At 48.7% G+C, this 21,859-nt stretch overlaps 1 protein-coding gene across 2 annotated transcripts in view; it reads left to right on the forward strand.

Annotated features, from left to right (window-relative positions):
- Positions 1-21,859, forward strand: part of Zc3h3 (zinc finger CCCH-type containing 3) — an 85,484-nt gene that overhangs the window by 22,189 nt on the left and 41,436 nt on the right. For both annotated transcript variants that reach the window (XM_028783432.1, XM_028783433.1), the window contains exon 4: positions 9,133-9,283. In XM_028783432.1, coding sequence (XP_028639265.1) covers positions 9,133-9,283 — 151 coding nt within the window. The remainder of the gene's footprint in view (positions 1-9,132; positions 9,284-21,859) is intronic.

Here is a 21,859-nt window from a genome sequence, read left to right on the forward strand (position 1 = left end):
GGGAGGGTTCACCAGTCGCTTTCTGCCTTAGCTGCCATCCTGCCTTATTTAGAAAAACAGACAGACAGGTTCTGGAAGCACATGAGCGATTCTTTCTCAAAGGAGGGTGGTGGGAGGCAGGAATTTTGTTGCAATAATACAGCTGTAATCTTCTGGGCTGTGTCCTTATGGGTGAGAGCAGGTGGGTGGAGTTCTGCACTTTATAAAGACCTGGGCTAAACTGGTCAGGTGTTGGAGCACTAAGTCTGAGTGGTCTCAAGGGGCTGGTTCAGGTTGGCATTACACCTATATGCAGACAGACAGTAATCTGCCTGTAGTCTGTGGGCATAGGTGAAGACATGGGCATAGGTAGAGGTGTGGACAGGTATAGGAGGCCAAGTTCAAGTGGGTAGCCATGTTTCTAGCAGTTGTCATGATGAGGATGCATTGCCTCTGTAATTATTGCCAGGCTGATGATAATAGGAGTTGAACCCTATGTGTTGTTTAGAGACTCCTATAAAGGCTGTGTGGCCTGGTACGCCCATGGCCTGAGCTAGACCCATGTCCTAAGCCCCTGTGCTAGGTAGTATAGGCAACCTGCTCTCAGTTCCTGTAAGTCTTGCTGTCTTCTCATCAGTATATCTAGGGGCTGACATGATCTTCAGTTCTACCATGATTTACATTGTTTTATGTGAGAGTATGAGAGGCAGAGACCTTTCTCCTTCTAATGACAGGCATATCTGATCATCTGACTTTTGCCTCCCTAAATAGTGGAAGCCATAGGGGAGGGTCAGACCTTTACTTTTTTCTGCTTTGATTTTGCTTCCTCTCATAGCCATTGGTCCCCACAGCCTGCCAGTGCCCCCAGCAGGGAGGCAGGTGTCATGCATGAGCAGACTGAGATGCAGTACTCATCAGTACTGATTATTTCTTATACTCTGAGGGGCCTTGCTACTGCCTGCCTGGCTGCCATGACTGAGGGCTAGAGGCAGCACATACTCCATCCTTGGTGTCTGGAAAAGAAAAGCAGTTAGAACTTTTAGCTAGGTGTGAAGGACCAGTAGACAGATTTATACTTCTAGTAGATCTAGGTAGGGTCAGGATCCAGTGGACACTCTTGGGACTCTGCCCTTCTATTTTCTGGCTGTATAGAGGTGCGGACTGATAACGAGGAGGAGGGAGAGGAAGCCTTGCTGGCTCTATGCACTCATGGTCCAGTGGAGGGAATTATCGTTGGGTGGAGCAAATGGGACCTGGTAGCATGCCTCAGCTCTCTAGAAGCAGAAGCCACACACTGAAACAGCCAAGCTTGCTGCACTTTTTTTTTTAACATCTTGATAGAACCTTCCTCTTCCTCCTTCTCCTAGCCCCCGCACCACCACTTCCTTTCTCCCAACCCCCTCCTTTCTTACATAGAAGAAGTGATGATGGAGATGGTCAGGGATCACAAGGATTGGAGAAAAACACACAAAGGAGCCTCTGTGCTTCTGGCCTGGGAGACTGTGTGATCAGTCTTTGACTTTACCTGGTGTCGGAAGGAACCTGGCTATTGATGCCTACTCAGATGTTCCTGCCCAGGTGTATTCCCAAGCATGGGCTCAGGGACTCAGGGCGAGGCTGTGTAGAAGCTGTTCTTTCCTTTGTAGCCCAGAGCAGGATGTCCCAGCTCTAGTGTAGAGTAACAGTATCTTGGTGGCACAGGAACTGAAGAAACTGGTAGGGTGAAAACTGGAGCTTTAGTTTTGTCTTGTACAGGAGCTATGGGAATCATACTACTGAGCTATGAAAAAAGGAAATTATAGTGTGTGTGTGTGTGTGTGTGTGTGAGTGTGTGTGTGTGTGTGTGTGTGTGTGTGTGTGTGTGTGTGTGTTGCCTGTCAGTGCTGGAGGCAATCTATGTGGTACAGCCAGAATTTGACACTCCCAGAATTTGGGAGGTGAGGGGCTGAGGTAGAGCCTGAGATAGGGACATTTGACTCTGGGCTTTGGTTCTGAGCAAGCGTTGTTATGGCAGAAACAGGAGAGAAATGGTCCTGAGCCAGAGAAGGTCCCACAGTCTCATGGAAAGGATTTAATTGGCTTAGGGATCCCCAAGGAGAATCCTTGTGGATCCTTTCTCTCCATTAGGACACAGGAGTGCCAGAGCCTACCTTGTTAGACCTTCAGCTATCTCAGGGACTAAAACTCGCACACATATATGGTCCTGGTTTTAGATTCCCCAAGAGTGAAGAGCTGTGGGCTGAGGTGATTTCCTGTGGTCAGAAAGTGGCTGATTTTCCATTCCTCACTTTGGTTAAGTCTATGTCCCTAAGCTGTGGTCACTGATTATGCCACCTGGCTAGAGTGTGGATGACAGTGTTCTATTTCAGAGCCCAAGCCCAGGCCTTACAGGGTAGGATGTGCCTGCTTAACCTAGGAAGAGCCTTCTCACTCCAGAGCAGCCCTTGCCTGCTCTGCTTTCTGTGGGAAAGTCCTGCTGACACCGCCTCTGCTCCCTCCTACTGCAGTAGTGGGCATTGTGCTCCTTCCAGGCTCGTGGGGTTTGCAGACAGCCCAGATGTACGTCACGGTTTTAAATGTAGGAGCAGAGGCCTTTCAGAAATGTATGCTGCATGTTCTGTTTAGAATTTTGTGGCCATTTTCTCAAGAGTGCAATTCAGCAGTTATTGGTGGAGAGGCTGTCTGACAGGGCCCTGTGCTGGCAGGGTGAACCATTCTGGCTCTACAGAGTCGGACCTGAGCGTTGGCCTCTTATGCCTTCTATGCGGAACATGTAGCCTTTCTGCAGGAGTTGTTGAGGGGGGATGACTTGTTGGAGAGGACTGGTATCCCCTAGGGCACCTGCTGACAGCAGCAGAAGAGACAAGGGCCTCTGAGAAGTGGAATTGGATGGGATAAGACGGTGTCCCTTTCCCACTGTGCTGTCTCAGCTGCTGAGAATCTGCTCAGATGCTACTAAGTTCACAGGCTTCTCTCTACCACTGCTTTCTGGTTCTTGCTCATCCCAGACAGGCAAGGGATCCATTCCTGTCCCTTCTGCTGCTGGGCCATTGCCTTTCAGCCATTTCCTAGCCCACAGGATTGCTGAATACCCAGCCAGTATACTCTCGTTTTTGGCAATCTCTAGTCTCCCTCCCTCCCTCCCTCCCTCCCTCCCTCCTTTTCTCCCTCATTCCCTCTCTCCCTCTCTTTTCCTTCCTTCCTCCCAGGGATTAGGGTACCACTGTCTAGGACTGTCCCTGCTTCTTGAAGCCCTGGCCCTTCTTTAGTCCTGGCATATGACTGTAATCCATGGCTACTCCTACTCCTTCAGAACCAGGTTCAAAAGTTGCTCTGAAAAGTCTGGAATGATGTTTCCTGTCTTGTCCACTATGTGTACATATGGCACCGGAACACTATTTTAACACAACTAATTAGGCAATTAATTGTGAGAGGTCTGCTCTCCTGGGAGAATGCCTCTACCATGGCTCTGGAGCCCTTCAGTAGTTGTGGGGACTCATGCTCAGCTCTTGAACTATAGGATGGCAAGAACAGTGCGTAGGGAGAAGAGGAGGACCTACAGGAGGATGGGTGGGCATGAAGATCTGTGCTGCTCTTAGGTCACATCATTAGGGAGCACTTGCCGGCCAAGGCGATAGGCATAGCCCCATCTTTGTCAACATGTCCCTGAAGGCTCTTGTAGCTCGCTACCACCTGTGTATGCTAGAGAAGGGCTCAGGCTGTTCCTGCTGACTGATCCCCTCTGCCTCATGCTCATGTTTGTTCTCTCAGGCCAGGTGCACCAGAACAGACCCTGAGCTAGCCTCAAGCTTGCACCTCATCAGAAAAAAACTCTTCAGACAACTGTCACTGACAAAAGAGAGTTGGATGTATACATTTAGCTAGTGCCACTGTGAGTTGGTTAGGGAATGTCTGTGTTGATCTTGACATGGGGACCATGGAAGAAGATGCTATTATTGGTGGACAGACAGGACATATAGCCAGTGAGCTGAATGGGAAGGGAGCATGGTTTATGGAGCAGAGTAGAAATCAATGTGGCTTCTGGAAGGGCTAATCCATGATGACTTCTCAGAGTTGTCATCAGCCAGTGAACAGTATAGAGAGTTTGAAGATATTGAAGAAGTGTCAGCATAGCTGTTGATAAAAAGCAGATTAGGCAATATAGGAAGAAAGTTGAATCATACAGAATTAGGGGCAGAGAGCCTGACTAGGCAAGATACCCTCAGTCCTGTAGCCATCTCTGTGGCCTGGTCCTCTGTCCTCTACCATGAAGGGTTCTCAATCTGGACAGTACTATAACAGCTCTGAGAAGCCAGCCCCAGAAAACCTTGTGTCTCTGCCTTCTCCTCATGCGCCCTGCAGTGCTGTAGTCTTCCAGTGGATCTGACCCCTGTCTGCCTGTTCCCAAGCATCTCTGCTGTCAAGAACTTGGAGACACTTTCAGAGTTCTGTCACAGGGTCATATTCTTTGTAGGTCCTACTTCTCCAATTCCACTGGCCTGTCTCCTCACGGCCGACTCTGGCACATTCTGTGTTCAGGTGCCAATCTCTGGCCTCCTCCTTAGCTGACCCCATCACCTGGCTGGAATGGAAGGAGTTTTTCTTAAGCCAGAGCTCTGCTCTGCTGATGATTGCTACTGTCCTGTTAGCCATCTCCACAGGAGCTACAGATGTTTTCCCGCCTGGTTCTGGGCCCAGCTGAGGGATTGGTAGATGCTACTCTTGGACATGCTCAGAACTCTTTTGCTCTTTGCTCCTGTGGGGGCAAGGTTCCACTTAAGTGTCCTCCCTTTTCCTGAAGGGAGTTTGTGTGGGTTTGTGGTGAGGACGCTCACCTTGACTCTTCAGCTGGCTGGAGCAAGAGGTGGGGAGTAGCTCTCCCTGGGTCGCCGTAGGCAGTTCTTTGCACAAAATACTAATTCGTATCTCATCCTATTTATTAACTTGTTTATGAAATTAGCAACTTGTCTTCCTCCTGGTCATTTCCCTCTGAAGTTCCATTAAAGTCTGAACTGCTTCTCCACTCCCGCCTTAGGACATCCATGAGAGGATTCTGCCGTCTGTGGTGGAACTACCTAGAACGAGAGCAGTGCTGCTGGGCAGTACTGACTCCTAGGTCTGCCCTCCTGTTGTCCACTTAGGGGCTTCCAAACTTCCTGGGCCGACTGGTCTCCTTCCCTTCTGATAGTATATCCCTGGATGAGGATACAAACCATGCTCTTGAGGGTACCCTTGAGCTGCCTCTGACCAGCCCCCAGCCTGGGAATGAGGGTGTTGAACCTTACAGCCAGAAGGTTCAGTCTCGGACAGGAGCTGGAGCCCTGCTGATAGATGGGGCTCATATCCCATTCAAATATGATGCCAGCAGTTTTTTTGTAGTTTGTCTTCCATTGCGGTAGTAAAGTTTTTAATTAGGAAAGCTAATGAGTTCGATTAGTCATTAGAAGTGACCTCTGGACGGCGGGCGGAGAGGGCTGCATGTGTGGGCCTGATAACACAGCTAGGGCAGCGTAGGCAATAAAGGCGCAAGGGGCTTGATTTGAGTGAAGCGTGCCACAGGGGATACATCATGCGGAGAAAAAAAATTACAGCCCTGGGAGTCTGTAATGAAGGGAATTAAACCAACATCCTATCTAAATAACATGATTATCTACACAAAACCCTTCAGCCAGCAAGGCGGGGTGGGCTGCCCCCACCTGTGTCCTCTGGGAGGAGGGCTGAGGCTGTTTCTGACAGTCAGTCTGGCTGCCCAGTAGCTCTAAGTCTTTATTCCCTGTCCACCAGGGAGGGGCCCATCCTCTTTTAAGCCTGTCTGGTCCCTGTGTGCTAAGCATAGTCTTAGAAACTCTTTCTCCTGCTGGCTACTGCATCTGCGGTTTTTCCTTCCTGTAGCCCATCTGTCTGACAATTTGCCCTGTGTCTCCAGGGTCACTGTTATGAATATATCTAAGCTGTCCATTTGGAAAAGCCTGGGGACTGTGAGTAGTTTGGGGCCAGACTAGGGGGATATTGCCCAACTAACTATTGGGTGACATGGGCTTCATAATTCTCTTTGTGAATCCCTCAAATAATTTCACTCTCATGGGAGGACTGTCTCTTGGGACCATGGTAGGTATGAGGTGAGAAAATGCCCCACCTTGCTTTACAGTGATCCAAGGTCAGTGAGTCAGAGTTGTTACCTTGTATTTTCTTGGTGTGACAGTTGGGCACTACTAAGTGAAATACAGGAAGTTAGTGAAGAAATTTGACCCTAAGTTTGCTAGCAGGAGGGATGAGAAGGGCAGAAGCCACTGGCACTCAAGTGCTGACTGTTGTGAGCTGCTGCATAGAGGGCTTTTCTAGAATTCAGTCCTATGGACAGGGGGTGTGTAAAGCTTCTCAGAGGAAGCTGGATAAGAGAAGGTTTTTTAGCCAAAAAGATGGTCAGGGAGTAGGAACAGAGCTGGTTTTGATCTGATACATGCTGTCAGAGGGAATATTTGGCTCCAGAACAGCCCAGTCCGAGCTGCTGCTGTGGAGTGCACTGGGCTATAGAGCTAAGCTTTGTGGCTCCAAGCTGTGGAAGAGTTTTAAGATGTGTATCTTAGTAGCTATGCACAGACTCAGGAGACCCATGAGCAGGGTTTGAACAGAAGAAGTTGCTAGCTACTAATTGGGAACTCTGTAGCCTTTTTTATGGGGAACCTTACCATGGGGAGCAAACATGTTGAACCTGAGCATTGCTTTGGGTGACTTGCCCCTGTCTACTGGGAATACTGGCATCGGGTAGCCCAACTGCCCCATGTAAAGAAAGAATGGTTCCAGTAAGCCACATTCTCATCTCAGGAAGAAGCAGGGAGCCTTGGGCTGGGCTTGCAGGCAGTGAAGTCATGTTGGGGTTATTGACAATGAAGATGCCTGTATTCTTGAGCTCTTAGTTGAAACAAGCTTGTATTGATTGATTGTTGGCCTCTCCTTGCTTCTAAGACCTTGGAAATTCAACTCAACAAACATTTTTTTTTTAATTGATACCCGCTATATACCAGGCTCTCCCCTGTGTCTTAAACATGTTGAGTTACAGGGCAGTGCTCAGAGTTGCAGATTCACTTTGGTAAGTCAGAGAGGATCACAGAATTCCAGATAATATAGCTTCTCTTGGATGTATTATTTATTTAGGTTTTTTTGAGAGATGGCTTCACTTATGTAGCTCTGACTGGTCTATAACTCACTATTAGACCAGGGTGGTCTTCAGCTCAGAGATCTGCTTACCTTTGCCTCTGCTTCCTGAGTGCTGGGATTAAAGATGTGGTATGTTGTGGTGAGTGTATGTGTGTGTGTGGTGTGTGTGTGTGTGTGGTGTGTGCGTGTGTGTGTATGTGTCTGTCTGTGTGGGTGTCTGTTTCTGTGTGTCTGTCTGTCTGTGTTTGGGTATGTGCATATAAGTGTAGGTACCTATGGAGGTCAGGTAAGGGCATCAGATTCTCTGGAGCTGGAGCCATAGGTTGTGAGCTGCCTGGGATGGGTGCTGGAGACCAAACTTAGGTCCTCTACAAGAGTAGTATGTGCTGTTAACTGCTGAGTCATCTTTCCCACTCTACTGCAGCATCTTGTTTTGGTTCCTGAACCCTGGTTTTCTCCTTGATCTCCCTGAGACAGACAAAGATGGGAACAGAGAGAACCAGAAAGGGGAGGAAAAAAGGAGAAAGCCAGAAGGCTGCTGAATTGGATCTGTGGGTAAAGCCACTTGCTGCCAAATGTGATGACCTCAATTTGATCCCTGGGGCCCACATGGTATGAGGAGACTCCCATAAGTTGTTTTCTGACCTCCTTATAGGTGATGTGGCATATGTGCATGTGTGCAGTCACCTACCTAAGTAAATAAATAAACAGAATGCGCTCTTACGATATTTTAATAGAAAAGAGAAGAGAAGAGAAACTGTTTACGAGGGCACGATGGCAAGTGGAAGATGTGTTTGGGATAAATCCTCTAGATGCTGTGATGGCATTGTTTTGGCCAGCATCTGCCTCTATTCTCTGGAAACAGCTCTTGAACTTCACTCTGAGGGTTATTCAACCCCAACACTTCGCAGAGGACTTTGGCCAAGTGACCCTGAGATATTCAGTAAGCCCTGGTTGAAGCTGTAACTCCTCTGCAAGTGGGGCAGTTAGTGCCCGAGGTGGTGGTGGTGTGGCTCTTGTTCACGTGTAAATGAGGAAGGACAGTTGTGGTGTGCGAACGGTGGGCATGTGAGCTCTTCTTCTCCCTGGCCTTCCCAGAGGCTATGTGGCTGAGGTGCTACCTCAGGAAGCTAAAATGTGGGAGCTCTGCTGATCTCCAGCACATTACTCTCAGGGACTGTCACAGTTGCTGCTGGGCCACTCAGGGCTACTCATAGCCTGAGTACTAAGCAGGGACAGACAAGTGTCTTTGAGGGTTCCTGGGGCAGGAGGGAGTTAGGCACAGACTGAAGGGAGTCAGACCACATGGCTATGTTTTGTTCAGCTCTGTTTAGAGGGGAGCAGCCATGAGAGGCAGCCGTGTTAGCTTTAATTATCTGGGCAGTTAGAGCTGTACATTATGAAAGTCGGGCAATTAGGCGTGTTCCTTGAAGCTATGGAGAAATTGCTGGCTATCAAGTGGAAGGGAACTCGGGCAAAACAGATCCCTGCTAATTGCAAGAAACATTCAGCAAGAAAAAGCCATCGTGGCTATCACTGCACAGAATGTTATGAAAACAGTGATTAAGTACATAAATCTGTTGGGCATGTAGTTGGGAGGTTCTGGAGAGGAAGTGTGGGTTCCCGTGCCCCTCCCATGCAGTACTCTGTCTGCTCCGGCCTCTGGGACCAACCCTGGAGTCTGGGGGTTCCTGGTATGGACTCTCACTTGGGAGGCTTCCCTGTTGCCCGGGGGTCAGGTGCTGGGCTTCTGCTCTCACTGGAAGCAGTCATGCAGTGTCTCCATCTTGTTTTGGTGGCTGTGAGGATGTTCTAGGCTCTCCTGAAAGCCACACTAGCCACCTCCTAAAACCTTCTCTGCCAGGCTAAGGGGACATCTGTATGTGTCAGGAGTGAGGCTGGAGGCAGGGTGCAATAGAAATTCCTCTAACTCAGAGGATAGCCTTGGGCCCCTAGAGCCCTGCTAACTCTTGCTGACCTGGGTTTTCCTTGCAGCTTCCAGTGTGCACATGCGGATTCCGCCCTCCAATAAGGTGATCAAGACCCGCTACCGCATTGTCAAGAAGACTCCAAGCACTCCCTTCAGTACTCCATCCTTCCCCTCATCTCTACCCTCCTGGCGGGCCCGGCGTATCTCATTATCCAGGTAGGAAGACCTGTCTAGCCTTCTGCAAACCTGTATACTGTGCTCACTGTCTGGACATTGAGGACTGAAGATTGAGGCCTTTGGGATCTCAGCTTCCCTCAAGGAACTGCTGGGGGGCGGGGGGGGGTGGCAACATCTTGAGTAGCAAACAGCTTAATTTTTTTTTCATTTGTTTAGCAGTTTATATACCATATACATGGCCAACTTGCTTATATTGCATGTTTACATGTGCGTATGTCCAACTGCTGATATCAGCACGCCTCCTAATTGGTGGGACCTACCTCAGGTACCATGGTAACAGCTGCCCCCAAGATATTTGGGTCCTCTACTATGAGCTGCCCATGGGCGTCCTGCTTTGAGAAGCCAGGCCCTAAGCACCCTGTCTGAAAATTATCAACATGTTAACTGTCAAGAATGCTGATGTAGGTTCCTCACTACCCTACCTAGGCCATCTCACACAATCCTCCCTCAGAATGCACTGCCTTACTGAAACTACTGTGTCAGACAGCAGCAATGTGTCTGGCATTCTTGGGGCTCCCTTTGGGTGCCAGGAGTAGGCTGGGTCTTTTAGGACATTGATCCCTATCCCTCTCTTACTTTTAAGTGGAGGTGTCCTACCTCAGACACAGTGAGTGGTATCCCAGTGGGAAGGTAGGGAGCAGGAGGTGTCAGAATGTGGCTCTGGGGTAGGTGACGGTCTGCAAACTCAGAGCAGGCCTACTTGCAGAACAGTGCATTTCATGACCTGCCACCCTCCATATACTGCTTGGTTATTGTTACTGCTGCTATCCAGAGCATTCCAGGGCTGAGGCCAACACCAGAGGTACATCATGCTGTGTGGACAGTCCTGTCTGGCTCTAGGGCCTAGGGTGGATAAACCTACTTAGCTTGTATGTCTGAGGCCCACCAGCCTCTTCCCTTACACTGGCCAGACCAGGTTTGGCTCTGTTGCTGACTTTTCTGGAAGCAATAGCTGGAAGTATATTTTAAATTAATTTTACTGCACTTTTTGTAATATTTTTGTTTTAAATAGATTTATACGCATCTTGGGGGCTATTTCTACAAATTTATGAAGATAATTTTTACTCTCTCGATAAGGTTAAATTTACACCTGCTATTTCCATATTAATTCACATTGCTAAGTGGATCTAATTTTCTTCCGTTCCTCTATCTGGTGAGCATGGCCTTTCCTAATGCAATTTCCCCCTCACTAAATCACTGTGATCGGGAGTCATGATCGAGCTAAATTAACTTAAATTAATTTACTTAATAAGAGCCCCAGATCATCATGAATGAGGTTCAGATTTATTGATTCTCAGCTAGTGAGAACCTCCCCCTCCTGCAGCTAGTATTAGGCCTGCATCCCTCCTCTTGTAGGGCATCGATAGGGGCCCAAGGTAATGCTCCTTGGGGACCCAGCCATCTTTTCCCTCCAACCTTGGAGAGCCAACCAAGCAGGCCCCAAGTTTCAGTTCTTTAGTGCCTCCTAGGAGGGCCCTAAAGGAGTTACTATGTAGAGACCTGTGCCTTGCCTCCAGTGGGCGGAGTCCTGGAAAAGGGAGATGCTTGTTGTGGGCTTGGGATGCACAGTCAGCAGGCACGTCTCGCAGTCTCTTGTGGAGTCTAGGAGATAAAGAACACCAAGTCAGCTGGTGTTGGCTCTTCTCTCTAAACTTCCTGTTCTACCAAGGTGGTGCCTCATGTGGTTCAACTGTATGGTGGATAGGCAGGAGGTGGGGTGGATATTGCCTTTTGATGGCTCAAGTCCCACAGGCATGGGTGCCTGCCTGGCTTGAATTCATGTGTTTGCTGTGCTGGCTAGCTGTTGTGGATTCCAGACCTCAGTGCTCTCCCTGTACTCAGAGGAACAGTTCAGCTTGGATACAGTTGTTGAGGATATGTAAAGGGGCCTGTCTTTTTCCTGATCACTTACTTACCCTAGTCATTTTTAATCCTTTGCCAGATATTTGAAACTCTTGTGGGTTACGACTTCTGTGCCTAGGGCTAGGAAAGGGACTAAGCTTAGGGATACAATTCTCAGGAGACCCTAGAGAGAGTGGCGGCCAGCAGGTTAGGCCTCCCTTATCCAAGGTCACCCATGCCCTGGTGAGCTGCCTACTCAGCAGAGTGGCTGCCAGCCAGCTGCCTGACCTGCTATTGTCTGCTGCATCCATTTGGGCTTGGCTTATTGAAGCAGCAGAAAGAGCTGTCTTTTGGGCCAGTGGTAAGTTGGTATCTGCCTCCCTGATGCCTGTACCCTGTCAGAGCCAGGGGCCACAGTGATTATTTCGCAGGCTTGCTTCCATGCAGCTCACCCTGAAGGCTTCTTGGGTTTCCTTGTGTAATAGGAGGGATTGGGATGGTGTTGGATTCAAGCCACTGCAGACTGAGGACTGCTGCAGTGCTGTTTACTGGGACTCACCTTGGGTCCGTAGCCGTCCACTACCCTGGCATCTTCCCTACTCTGGTAGGTAGCCCTAGCAGTGTTAGAAGTTTTGATGGACAGAGTTGGAGACTGGGAAACACAAATGGTGAGGTGACTAAGCATGGGCATGAGATGGTGTCTTCTCATGCTTTGCAGATACTGTGGCTAGAGATTTGGCCATACCTGATCATTGTTAAGTGATCTTGGCTGGGTAAGCCACTTCTTACTTGAAGCTGCAGTTTCTAATCTGACCTTGAATTGGTATTATTTATTCTGAAGTATAAGAAGTGGGATAATAGGTACTGTGTATAGAGGACATGGGTAGTGAATGGCAGGGAGGCTCCAGGGTTCAGGCAGGGCTTCAGAGGCCCAGACAGCAACCTGTTGCCCTCATCCTAAGCAGTGCTTCTCAGTGACTGGGCTGATAACTGTGCCACCTGACAGCCAGGTAGCTTGACCCTCCTTAGGTCACCAGGGTGATAGAGTGAACAAACTGGTAATGCCATGATTTATTTGCATGAGGGCTCCCTGCCACATTCTGGAGTTTCCTACCTTTCCTCCCTGCTTTCCTGGGAAGGCAGGAAGTCTCTCACATTCTGGGATGATAGCAATGTTTCTGTTTTTGGAAAGAGCGGGAGTGACCATCTTGTTCCCTTCTGGGAAGTTCTATACATCCTTTCCTTGGAGCCTAAGAGGGCACTGCCATCACCTATTCTCTCTAACCATGTTTTATGGTATGAGTTGATCTTACTTTAAGGCCATGAGAAACTGGCAGGCATATACTTTACAGAATAGTCACAGGAGGGAAAATGTGTCTTCCGTCTGCTGCTGGCATGTCTCTGGGCTGGACATGCTGGGAGTCAGCTCATGGCCTTAGATTCTTTTGGTTGGTCAATGCTTGTCTCTGTCCAGACAGAGGGCGCGGAGGCTTCAACCTCTTAGAACTTTGAAGTATTTTCATTCAGGGTCTATGAGGATGGCCATGTCCAGCGCGAGGCTATGGTTAGCAAGCTCACCCATTGTCCTGACCAGGTCCCTTCTGGTTACAGGACTCCGACTTTGAGAATAGTGTCTGTGGTACTGATCTCTGTCTTCTTTGGGTATTTGGCAATGGCTATTGGCTCAGCTCTGAGGCTTTCTGTTGAATGTGCTGTTCAGCTCATGCCCAGGGGAGCCAGCAGGATGGAACCATTGTTCAGTTAGTTCAGTCCAGGGCCCTGGGAGCCCCCACTGCACACGCTGTCCTGGCCCCACATCAGCTTCCCAGAGCAATCCTTGAGCCTTGCAGAATACTGATGTCTTGGCATAGGGCTTGTCCCCAGGGGATTCAGGCCCAGAACCAGCCCAAGTCACACAAAGGATGCTGTTCATGCCTAGGGTCTAAGATGCAGGGGCAGAAATTGAATGGGGCCTCAGAGAGAAGCCACCCCAGAACAGAGGCACACATCTGCATGGCAGGTGGTTTTTTTTCCCTAAGATTTGTGGATTTGCCTGTGTCCTTGTGGCTTTCAGCAAGTTCATTAATCTGAACTGAAGCTGATGTGACTTATATCCCTAAACTGCCTGTCACTTTTTTTGTTTCACCAAATTCATTTGACATGAAAGTGCGAAATAAACAGAAGCCACTGTGCTTAAGCAGATGAATCGAGAGGCTTTTCCAGCCCAACTACAAATGGTCCTGTCACAGAGCTGCTGCTTGGTGGGTTGCCTTATTTTATTTTGTGTCTGTGCGGTAAATCTTAAGTAATCTCTGTGCAGTTTGATGAGGTTTAGGCCAAGATTTTGAAAGGCTCTGAAACGCTTCTCCAAAGTGACGTCTCATTAAAGAGGATTCAGCCAAGAATGGGAGGCATCTCCAACTGCACGGCTGGTTCCTATGCTCTGTCTCCATGTGTTTCCTTAATGAGCAGGTGCACCCACTAGCCTGGCTACCAGCAACCGCCCTGTTCTGCCTCCTGCTTGCTCTCTGTGCAAGGTACTGTCTTGTGGCTGCCAGGGCTGCCACAACAAACTGTCATCATGTTGTATGGCTTAGAAGCATGTATTTGCCTCTCTCTTCTGGAGGTCAAAGTCTGAGATCAGGGTGAAGACAGATTGTGGGGCCTGATACTCTTGGCTTCCTCAGGGACTTCTTCATATAAGGGAGAAGAGCTCATGAACATGTATTTGGTCTTCTCACTTAGAGGACCCTCATCCCCTCCTGAGGGCCTTGATCTTTAGTACTTAGTCTGAGTCTGAATAGCCTCCCAAAAGCCCTCCCTCCAAATGCCATTTCTTGAAGCTAGGGCTGCAGCATGGAGGTTTGAAGGGCACAACCATTCCAACCGTGGCAGGGATGGTCCACTGTCAGCGAGAGCTGAGTTCCCACAGCTCCCTGTGGGAGTGCAGTAGTGAGAGGTGTTTAGAGTGACTCCTCACGAGGCCAGTGCTCCCTTCTCCAGATTGCTTTCATTCTCATCCTCTGCCTGGTCTTGAACAGCCCTCTGGGAGTTTACAAAGGCCCTAGTTCAGCGCAGTATGGGGGCCTGTTCATACTGATGGTCTTAGTTGCCAAGGAGCTAAGGGTATATTAGATTAGGGGCCTGGTGGGACCCAGGTCTTAGTGGAAATAGCAGTCAGGAACACGAACAAATGAGGAATGTGGTTTTGTGAGTAGCCACTGGTAGGACACACTGAGGCCCTCAGATCTGCCCAAAATGGCAAATTGGTCTTAGGGAAGACCCATCTAGAAGTAAGACTTCCAGGAGTTAGGGCAAGGGCAGCACAGGCCACAGCAGCAGGGCCTTTCTATGGCCTGGAGAAGACTTTAGAGTGCTAAGAGGAAAGAGGCTGGTATGCAAGGCAGGACCCATGGGTCTGCTCCTGGTCCAACTCAGTGTTGGGACATCAGAATGGGCATTATTTTCTCCACAGGTGAAGAGCAACTTGCCAATGAGGCAGCACTGTTGCAAGTCCTCTTTGGGGGTTGCCCCTTGGCTCTGCAGGTGAGCAGCGTCCTAGTTCTGGCTACGTTAGGGGAAAAGTTAGGGCCACTCAAGATAACCCACCTCCCCCAAGGGCAAAGCTGGTCCCTTTTGACTGTTCTTTCAGTCTAGGCTATGCTTTGGCCCTAGAAACTGACACCGGTACAGCACTGCTGACTACTGGACCGCCTTGTCCTCCTGTCTCAAGACAACCAATTCTCCTCCCGTCAGGCTTCACTAAGACCAGGTGCTTGCTCTGCTGGATCCCTTGTCATTTGCAGTCTTGAGCTTCACTGTCTGACTGTGAGGACCTCATCAGGTGCCTTGCATGTCGTCAGTAAGACAAGTGGCTTACATTTGAGCCATAGCTCTAAGACTCACTCTGTACCTGATACTCCTGCATGAATGTTCAGTCCCTATAGTATGTGTGTTAAGAGAGGTGGTAACAAAAGAAGACCCCTGGGGTGATACTGCAGATAGTGGGTACAGTAGTTAGAAGGATTACTGTTTATCCTGGGAGCCACTACACCCCACTCTGACTCCCTTTTCTCACCTTAGTGTCAGTATTGGGAATGATTGGGAGACATTGGCTTACATATATGCAGAGACTGATACTTCAAATCAGGAGATCCTAGGTACAGGTAACCCATAAGCCTAGAGGTTTCCTGATTCACTCAAGGCCAGGATGGCAGGAGTGTCCAATACTGTGGTTCTTGGGGAACTGGTTCTCTGGTCAGGTCATGTTGCTTGGGGTTATTCACCTGATTGGCACTCATATTTTACTTCTTAACCGTGTGGGTGTTGTGGCTCAGGTCAGAGTCTTCCTGACTTTTCTTCTAAGCTCCATTAAGTGGGTGTTGCAGCCAGGCCACAGGTGGGTGACTCCTCTCTGCTTAGGAACTAGATCAGAGATGCCTGACAGCCTGACTTAAAGCCCAGGTGGTTTCTGCCTTGCTCCTTTTATCATTGCTGTGTGTTCCCTCACTCAGTAATCACTGAAGGTCCCTGCTTGCCTGGAAGCTACAGCCTAGCAGAAGCCAGCCCAAACAGCTCATTATTCCTAGGCTAAGAGGAACAGTTAGGCTATAGCTCTCAGGACCATGGTACCTGTTGATGAATGAAAGGTCACAGGCATAGCAGAGGCTTCTTGGTGGGGGAAATGGCACAGGCTAGATTGGGAGATCCTAGAGAGCTCATATGGAGGCCAGAGAAGTACCAATCAACACAGTTGCTCAGCTGGCTCTGTGGTAGAGGAATCTGGCTTTAGAGAATTAATATGGGGCCCTGGAGGGGTCAAGAAGGCCTGGCTATGGCAAGCCAGCTGCCCAGGACCAGCTCTTGCTGCACAGTGACAATGGTGGATATAATATCTGTGTATGGGCTTAATGTAGCCGCTGTCTATGCAGGGCCCTGCTGACATTTATGCACTGCCCACTGGGCCTGGTGAGGTGGCCTGTAGATGGCTGCCAGCAGGTCCAAAAGCCACAGCTGCTGGGCCTGTGCTAGAAGTAGTACTAGTCTAGGGCTGAAGCTCTGCTGAATCCGACCCTTGCCTCTGTTCCCAGTGGACCACAGGCTGCCTCCTCCTCGTTCTGTGTCAGGAGTGTCCAGAAAAGGGAGCAAGCAAGGAGTTACCTTTATGTTCTTTCCTCACGAGTTTCTTACTTTTAGTTTCTTTTAATAACTTTTTTATTTTGATATGTTTTATACTCAGAGAAAAGGCACAGAAATAATATAGAACTCTACTATTCTTTACCCAAGCCTACCGATTATTCTCATTTTGCCCATTTACTGCTACATTGCCGTTGTGCTTTTTGAACAGTCCTTAAGGACTGTCTTTGAGGTCCTGCACAAGTCTCTAGGCAGGAGGGGTCTCTGAGATCTATGCTCATGTACTTGGAGAGTAAAGGCCCAGGTGTTGTGGGGAATATCCATCTACTGGGCTTTTTTGATGTCTCTTTGGAATTAGGTGTAGATTTTCTGTTGGATGGGAATGTTGTAGAGGTTCTTATGTGTTCTTGGCTTGCTCAGTGCAGGAGCCACATGGTCCAGGAGCTTTTGGCCAGCCTGTGTTGTGCATGTTACTCTGATCCATTGGTAGGAGATTGTGAAGACTTGGCAGACTCATGTTCCCTGTTGCGTTGTTGCTACCCAATCATCTGGACTATTGGTGATTTTCCAATCCCTCCTTCATTCTGATGGGTAGATGGAACTCTGCCTGTGAGTAGTGACCCCTTGCTTGTGTATGTTTGTTTGTTTATAATGGTGTGGTCCTGAACTCACACTGTCAAATAGGCTGTAATCTATTTCTATCATTATTTATTTTGGTCCTCAATCAGTCTTATCCTTCAGACTGGGTTGGGTTTCTCAGCAGGCCTTATCATTCCCTGGACACCATCTGTCAGTGGGCTGAAGGTACTCCAAGTTCATCCTGAACTTTCCCTTTCATGGTCCTGAATCAGTCACTTTTTTTTATAAAACTTTGCCCCTTATGGTATGTCAACACTTGACCAGTCTTTGCAGTATGTAGAAAGCCTCCTGTGACCAAGTATTAGTAGTGTTGAAATTTAATTCTGGTTGAGCACAGCATGCCATGTTGCTTTTGGATCTCCTCAGTATCTACTTGTGCTTGGATGCTCATTTGTTCAAGCCTGGAATGCAAGTTTCATTCTTTCAATTAAGCACTGAGAAAAGCAGGCTTACTAAGTACAGTTCCACATTGTTCTTGGCACGTGGTGAAATATAGAAATATAAATGTAGGAATCTGTAAATCTTGCTGAATGTTATATGTACAGTGCTTGCCTGTACAAAGACACAGTCCTGTGCCCTGCCTGGGGCAGTACCGAGCCTCCGACCCCAGTGCAGCTCCCATCCACCTCCTCTTTCTGTGGACCCATTAGTGTTTTTGGAATGACACATATATGACTGGTCCTCGCTTTGTTTGCACAGTGCGATGGATGTGGTTTACACTATCTCTGTGGCTTCTGTACTTCACTTACTGCCAGGCAACATTTTTTTGCTTATTCTACACTGATGTGAATTCTCTTTGGGTGAACTTTTGAGCTGATTCTTATTTGAGAGGTGTAAATGAAGACTGCCAAGTAGCTGTGCACACCTGAGCTTCCCTTTCTTATAGTGGGGATTGCTGGCATGTAGAGAAGACACATGTTTAGGTTATATGAAATGGTCTCATCTTCCTCCCAAAGGATAGGATCCTTTCTGTTCCCTTATACCTGATATTATTGGGTTTTGGTTCGGTTTGGCTTGGTTTTATTTCTACTCTTGGTGTGTGGCAGAGTCTCACTGCATCCCCCGGTGACCATAATGATGAGCGTTTACTCAAGCTTGCTTATTCTTAAGCTATGGGAGTACATTTAGGTTTTTTATAGCACCCTGTTTTCCCCTCCCCAACCTTTCCTTCATCAGCCTCACAGATTGCCTGAGGCTCAGGAAACAAGACGGTTGTGGCTTCAGGGACTTCATTCTCGTGCTTGTCCCCCTATGTGTCCCACCTGCTCCCTCTGTCACCTGTCTCATGCACATATACAAAGTGAACCCTGCACACACTTCCCTCGAAGGCAGGCTGTCTGCTAACACCATTGTGCTCTAAGCCCTGATCCCATGCTTGTAACTCAAGGAACATGTACTGGGTCCCCGTCCCCGCCAGCTCACTTGTATCCCTCCCTAGGCTGGTTAGAGATGCAGGCCTGAGTGTATCTGTTGGGCCCCTGTAGCCCCTGTCTGACTGCTCACGTATCTTCCATCTGATGTTCTGGAATTTGAGACATAGGTAAAGAAACCAAAGTAGGATATTGCCTGTGGGGGAAAAGGAGTTGCATTCAAGGTAGCCCTTCTCTCCTCTCTGCAGGAGCTAAGCAAGCGCGAGGTGTTGTCAGCCTGTAGCAGGAGAGCTCTGGATTCTCTTTGGCCAGGGGAGGGCTCTTGAGGATGAGTACTGGAGCCTTCCTCCCTTCCTGTTCTGGCCCCCACAAGCTTCCCCACGTGGTGTTGGAGGAGGCCTCTTCCGGCAGGTTTTTTAGAATTTTATTTTATGAGAACAGGCGGTTACAGCTCCCCAAGTGCTGTAAAAGTTAATGTGATGGCCTCCCTGTGCCTGTGCTCATTTTTATAATTTTTTATTTTATGAAACAGGACAGGGAGCTTAGTGACTTATTACTATTCATTTCGTTTCAATGCAGTAAATATTGATTCAGTTGGGGGTTTTCAATTTAAACCACTCGGCGATTATATAAAATATTACTGGCTTCTGAAATTATGCTTACCGATCCCTTCGGCTGCTCATTAAGGAAGGAGTGCAATTTTTAGATCCCTTTGCCTTCATCATTCTAATAAATGGGCTGAGGTACGTTTTTGCACGGAAGGTGCCACAGAAGTTGCTAGCAGGGGCTTGACAGCACGGATGCAACTCTTAATTTGGAAGTCATTTCAAAGCATGCCTTGGTTATTTATTTCTGTTTGAGGCAGGCAGGCCTTTGAGCTTGTGTCCTCGGTTGCAAGGCTGAGTGGCATCCTCCTGAGCCGGACACCTGCTGCTTCCACTAAAGCTGAGCCCACACCCTTTCAAAGCCTTTCAGGGAGGGACTGGCAGGAGAGTCATCTTGGAAGGGCAGGTTTAGCCCCTGACTAACACCGAGGCTGGGGTATGCCTGAGGGATACACAGTCCTCAGGAAGGGAGGATAACACTTTCTTAGAGATCTTTTTGTTTATTGTTGCTTTATTATATTTATGTATACGGTGCTTTGCCTGCATGTGTGTCTGTGTATCAGTTGCATGTTTGGTGCTTGTAGAGACCAAAATAGGACATCAGATTCCCTGGAACTGGAGTTATAGACCATTGTGAACCACCGTGTGGGTGCTAGAAATTAAACTCTGGTCCTCCACAAGAGCAACAAGTTCTCCTGACCACTTAGTCATCTCTTCCACCTCTTCTCAGAGATCTTTAAACTCAGCCTTGCTACCTGGTGGGATAGAGCCAAGACTGAGACTTGAGCCCCTGAGGAGGAAGCTCTTGGGTACCAGGGCCCAGCTGGTGCTGATGGCTGAGTTGGTTACTATGTTCTGTTCTTTAGTGTTCTGACAAGCAGTACATAAACACTGTGCTTTGCCAATAAGTACCCTTCCTAGACTCTGGGCTCAGAGCAGGAAGCCAGTTGGAGCTTCTGCACCTAGGTCTGTTCCTGTGCTTGGTCACTCCACATCTGAGTGACAGCTTCTGGGTGGGCTCAAGAATGGCCCTATGACCAGGATATGAGAATTCCCTAGAAGACTCGAGTGTTCCTGTGCTCCAGGTAGGAGCAGAGTGTGTAAGCTGTTCCTCAGTTCCCTCTCAGAAGAGGACAGGGCTGTTGTCCCCAGGATCCTCTTCCCAGACAACCTCTTCCAACACTGCACTGCTGTTTCATCAGGCTTTCAGGGTTGCGGGCATGGAGCTAGGAAGCGATGGCTAGAATGTTTGTGATGTGACCATCTGAGAAGAGACAGGGGAAGGAAGGGGTCCAGGTACAAGGTAAGAGGCTTCTGGACATATAGGCCCAGGGCCTTGGATTTGGGATTTGGATTTGGAATGGTCCCATGTTGAGGCCCCGTGGATAGAAGGAAGGCAGGGCAGGCAGCAGTGATCTGTTCCCCTGTGTCACTTGGTCATCCATGGTCTCTTTGTCCGTCTAGTGAAGCACTAAAGGCAGACAGACCAGCATGAGGGCACTGGGAGGTGGTAGGACAATAAGCCATCCAAAAGTAGGACCTGCACATTCTTCCTGCTCAGGACTCTGCACTGACATCCCTCATTCTGTCTTTTGCTGGCTTTTGTGATGTCTGTGTCTCTTGACTCAATCTCAGTCTGGTATGCTCTGTGACTGCCTGCCAGTTGCATGTGCTGGCTTTTCTTTCTCCTTTCTCCTTGCTTGTTTTGCTCGTGTCCCTCTGTGACATGCTCTCTCTTGCCTTCTTCTGCTTATCTGTGTGAAACTGTGTCTGACCCTGAGGCTTTGTGCACAAGTGGGAGATGCTCTCCAGAATATGCTGCCAGGCACAAGGAGGCTGAGGCCTTCCCAGCAGAGGAGTAATTGCCATGCATCGGTTCTATAGCCCCAGGTGATGCTCTCTTGAGTGTGGACCTGAGGGATCACCCAATTGGGCATACCTTGATCCTCCTGCAGTCTGTTCTGGATCCAAGCCTTCTGTAGAAACCTTGCAGCCCAGGGCTTTCCCTTCCTTCCAATGGGACTAGACTACCATAGCTCTGTTGCACATGGACAATCTTCTTGGGTTAGGATGGTGACAGAAGGCTAGGGCAATGGGTCATGGGATTTTCTTTGTACCTACTGAGAAATCTGTGGATCCCAGATCAGGGCTGGCTTCCCAGACACTGGGCTTTGCTTCCGTTCCTGAGCCCCATGTGGGGGAGTCTGACCGAGAGCGTGTAAAGGGGACTGCCCTCGTTACCCTGCTTGCTGGCTTGTGTGACTAAAGTCCTGTCTGTTGTGGTAGGCCTCTGGTAAAGAACATCACAGTCCTTACACCCCGTTCCTGTTGGTGGATGGCTGTCCCTCTTCCTATTGTGGGTGAATCCTGAGGACCAGGACCCTGGAGGGCTTCAATGAGGCTCTGCCACAACATAGCCACAGACCACATCATGAAGTGTTTAATGACTGAGCTGGAAGGCACATCCTTTTCATCTCTGGAAGGGGCATTCAGAAGGCTTGTATGCTTTCCTTTAGCTTAGGGAGCCCATATGCTAGCCATATGCAGTTGCAGTTGGTGCCTGAGCCCCAAGGCTGAGGGGCAGACATGCACAGTTTTGGATATATATACAGCAGAAAAGTTGGAGATGCTATTCTAACAGAGAAGCAAGGTATCTTTGTCATTCAGTGCCACCTGCGTGCCTTACATCATTAAATGCTGTTTTAAATACCTCTTTTAGCCTGGTTTTAGAGGTGGTTGTAAAATGTCATTCAAATAATCAATACCATATCTAACTTCTCATAAATCACCCTCCAGCTGATCTTACCTCAAAACATGCTTCACCTCTCATGGCTAGGTCTGGTGTTGGGCTGGTGGGTAGTGGCCTTACCTTAGAACTTGAGAAACTGGCATTTCTAGGGATAGGATCCCATGATAGCTGCTCTCTGAAGGGATCACGGTATTTCTTGGGCTTCCTGCCAGGT

The sequence above is a fragment of the Grammomys surdaster genome, unplaced genomic scaffold (assembly GCF_004785775.1).
Source record: "Grammomys surdaster isolate TR1022 unplaced genomic scaffold, NIH_TR_1.0 1129, whole genome shotgun sequence".
Taxonomy (NCBI): Eukaryota; Metazoa; Chordata; class Mammalia; order Rodentia; family Muridae; genus Grammomys; species Grammomys surdaster.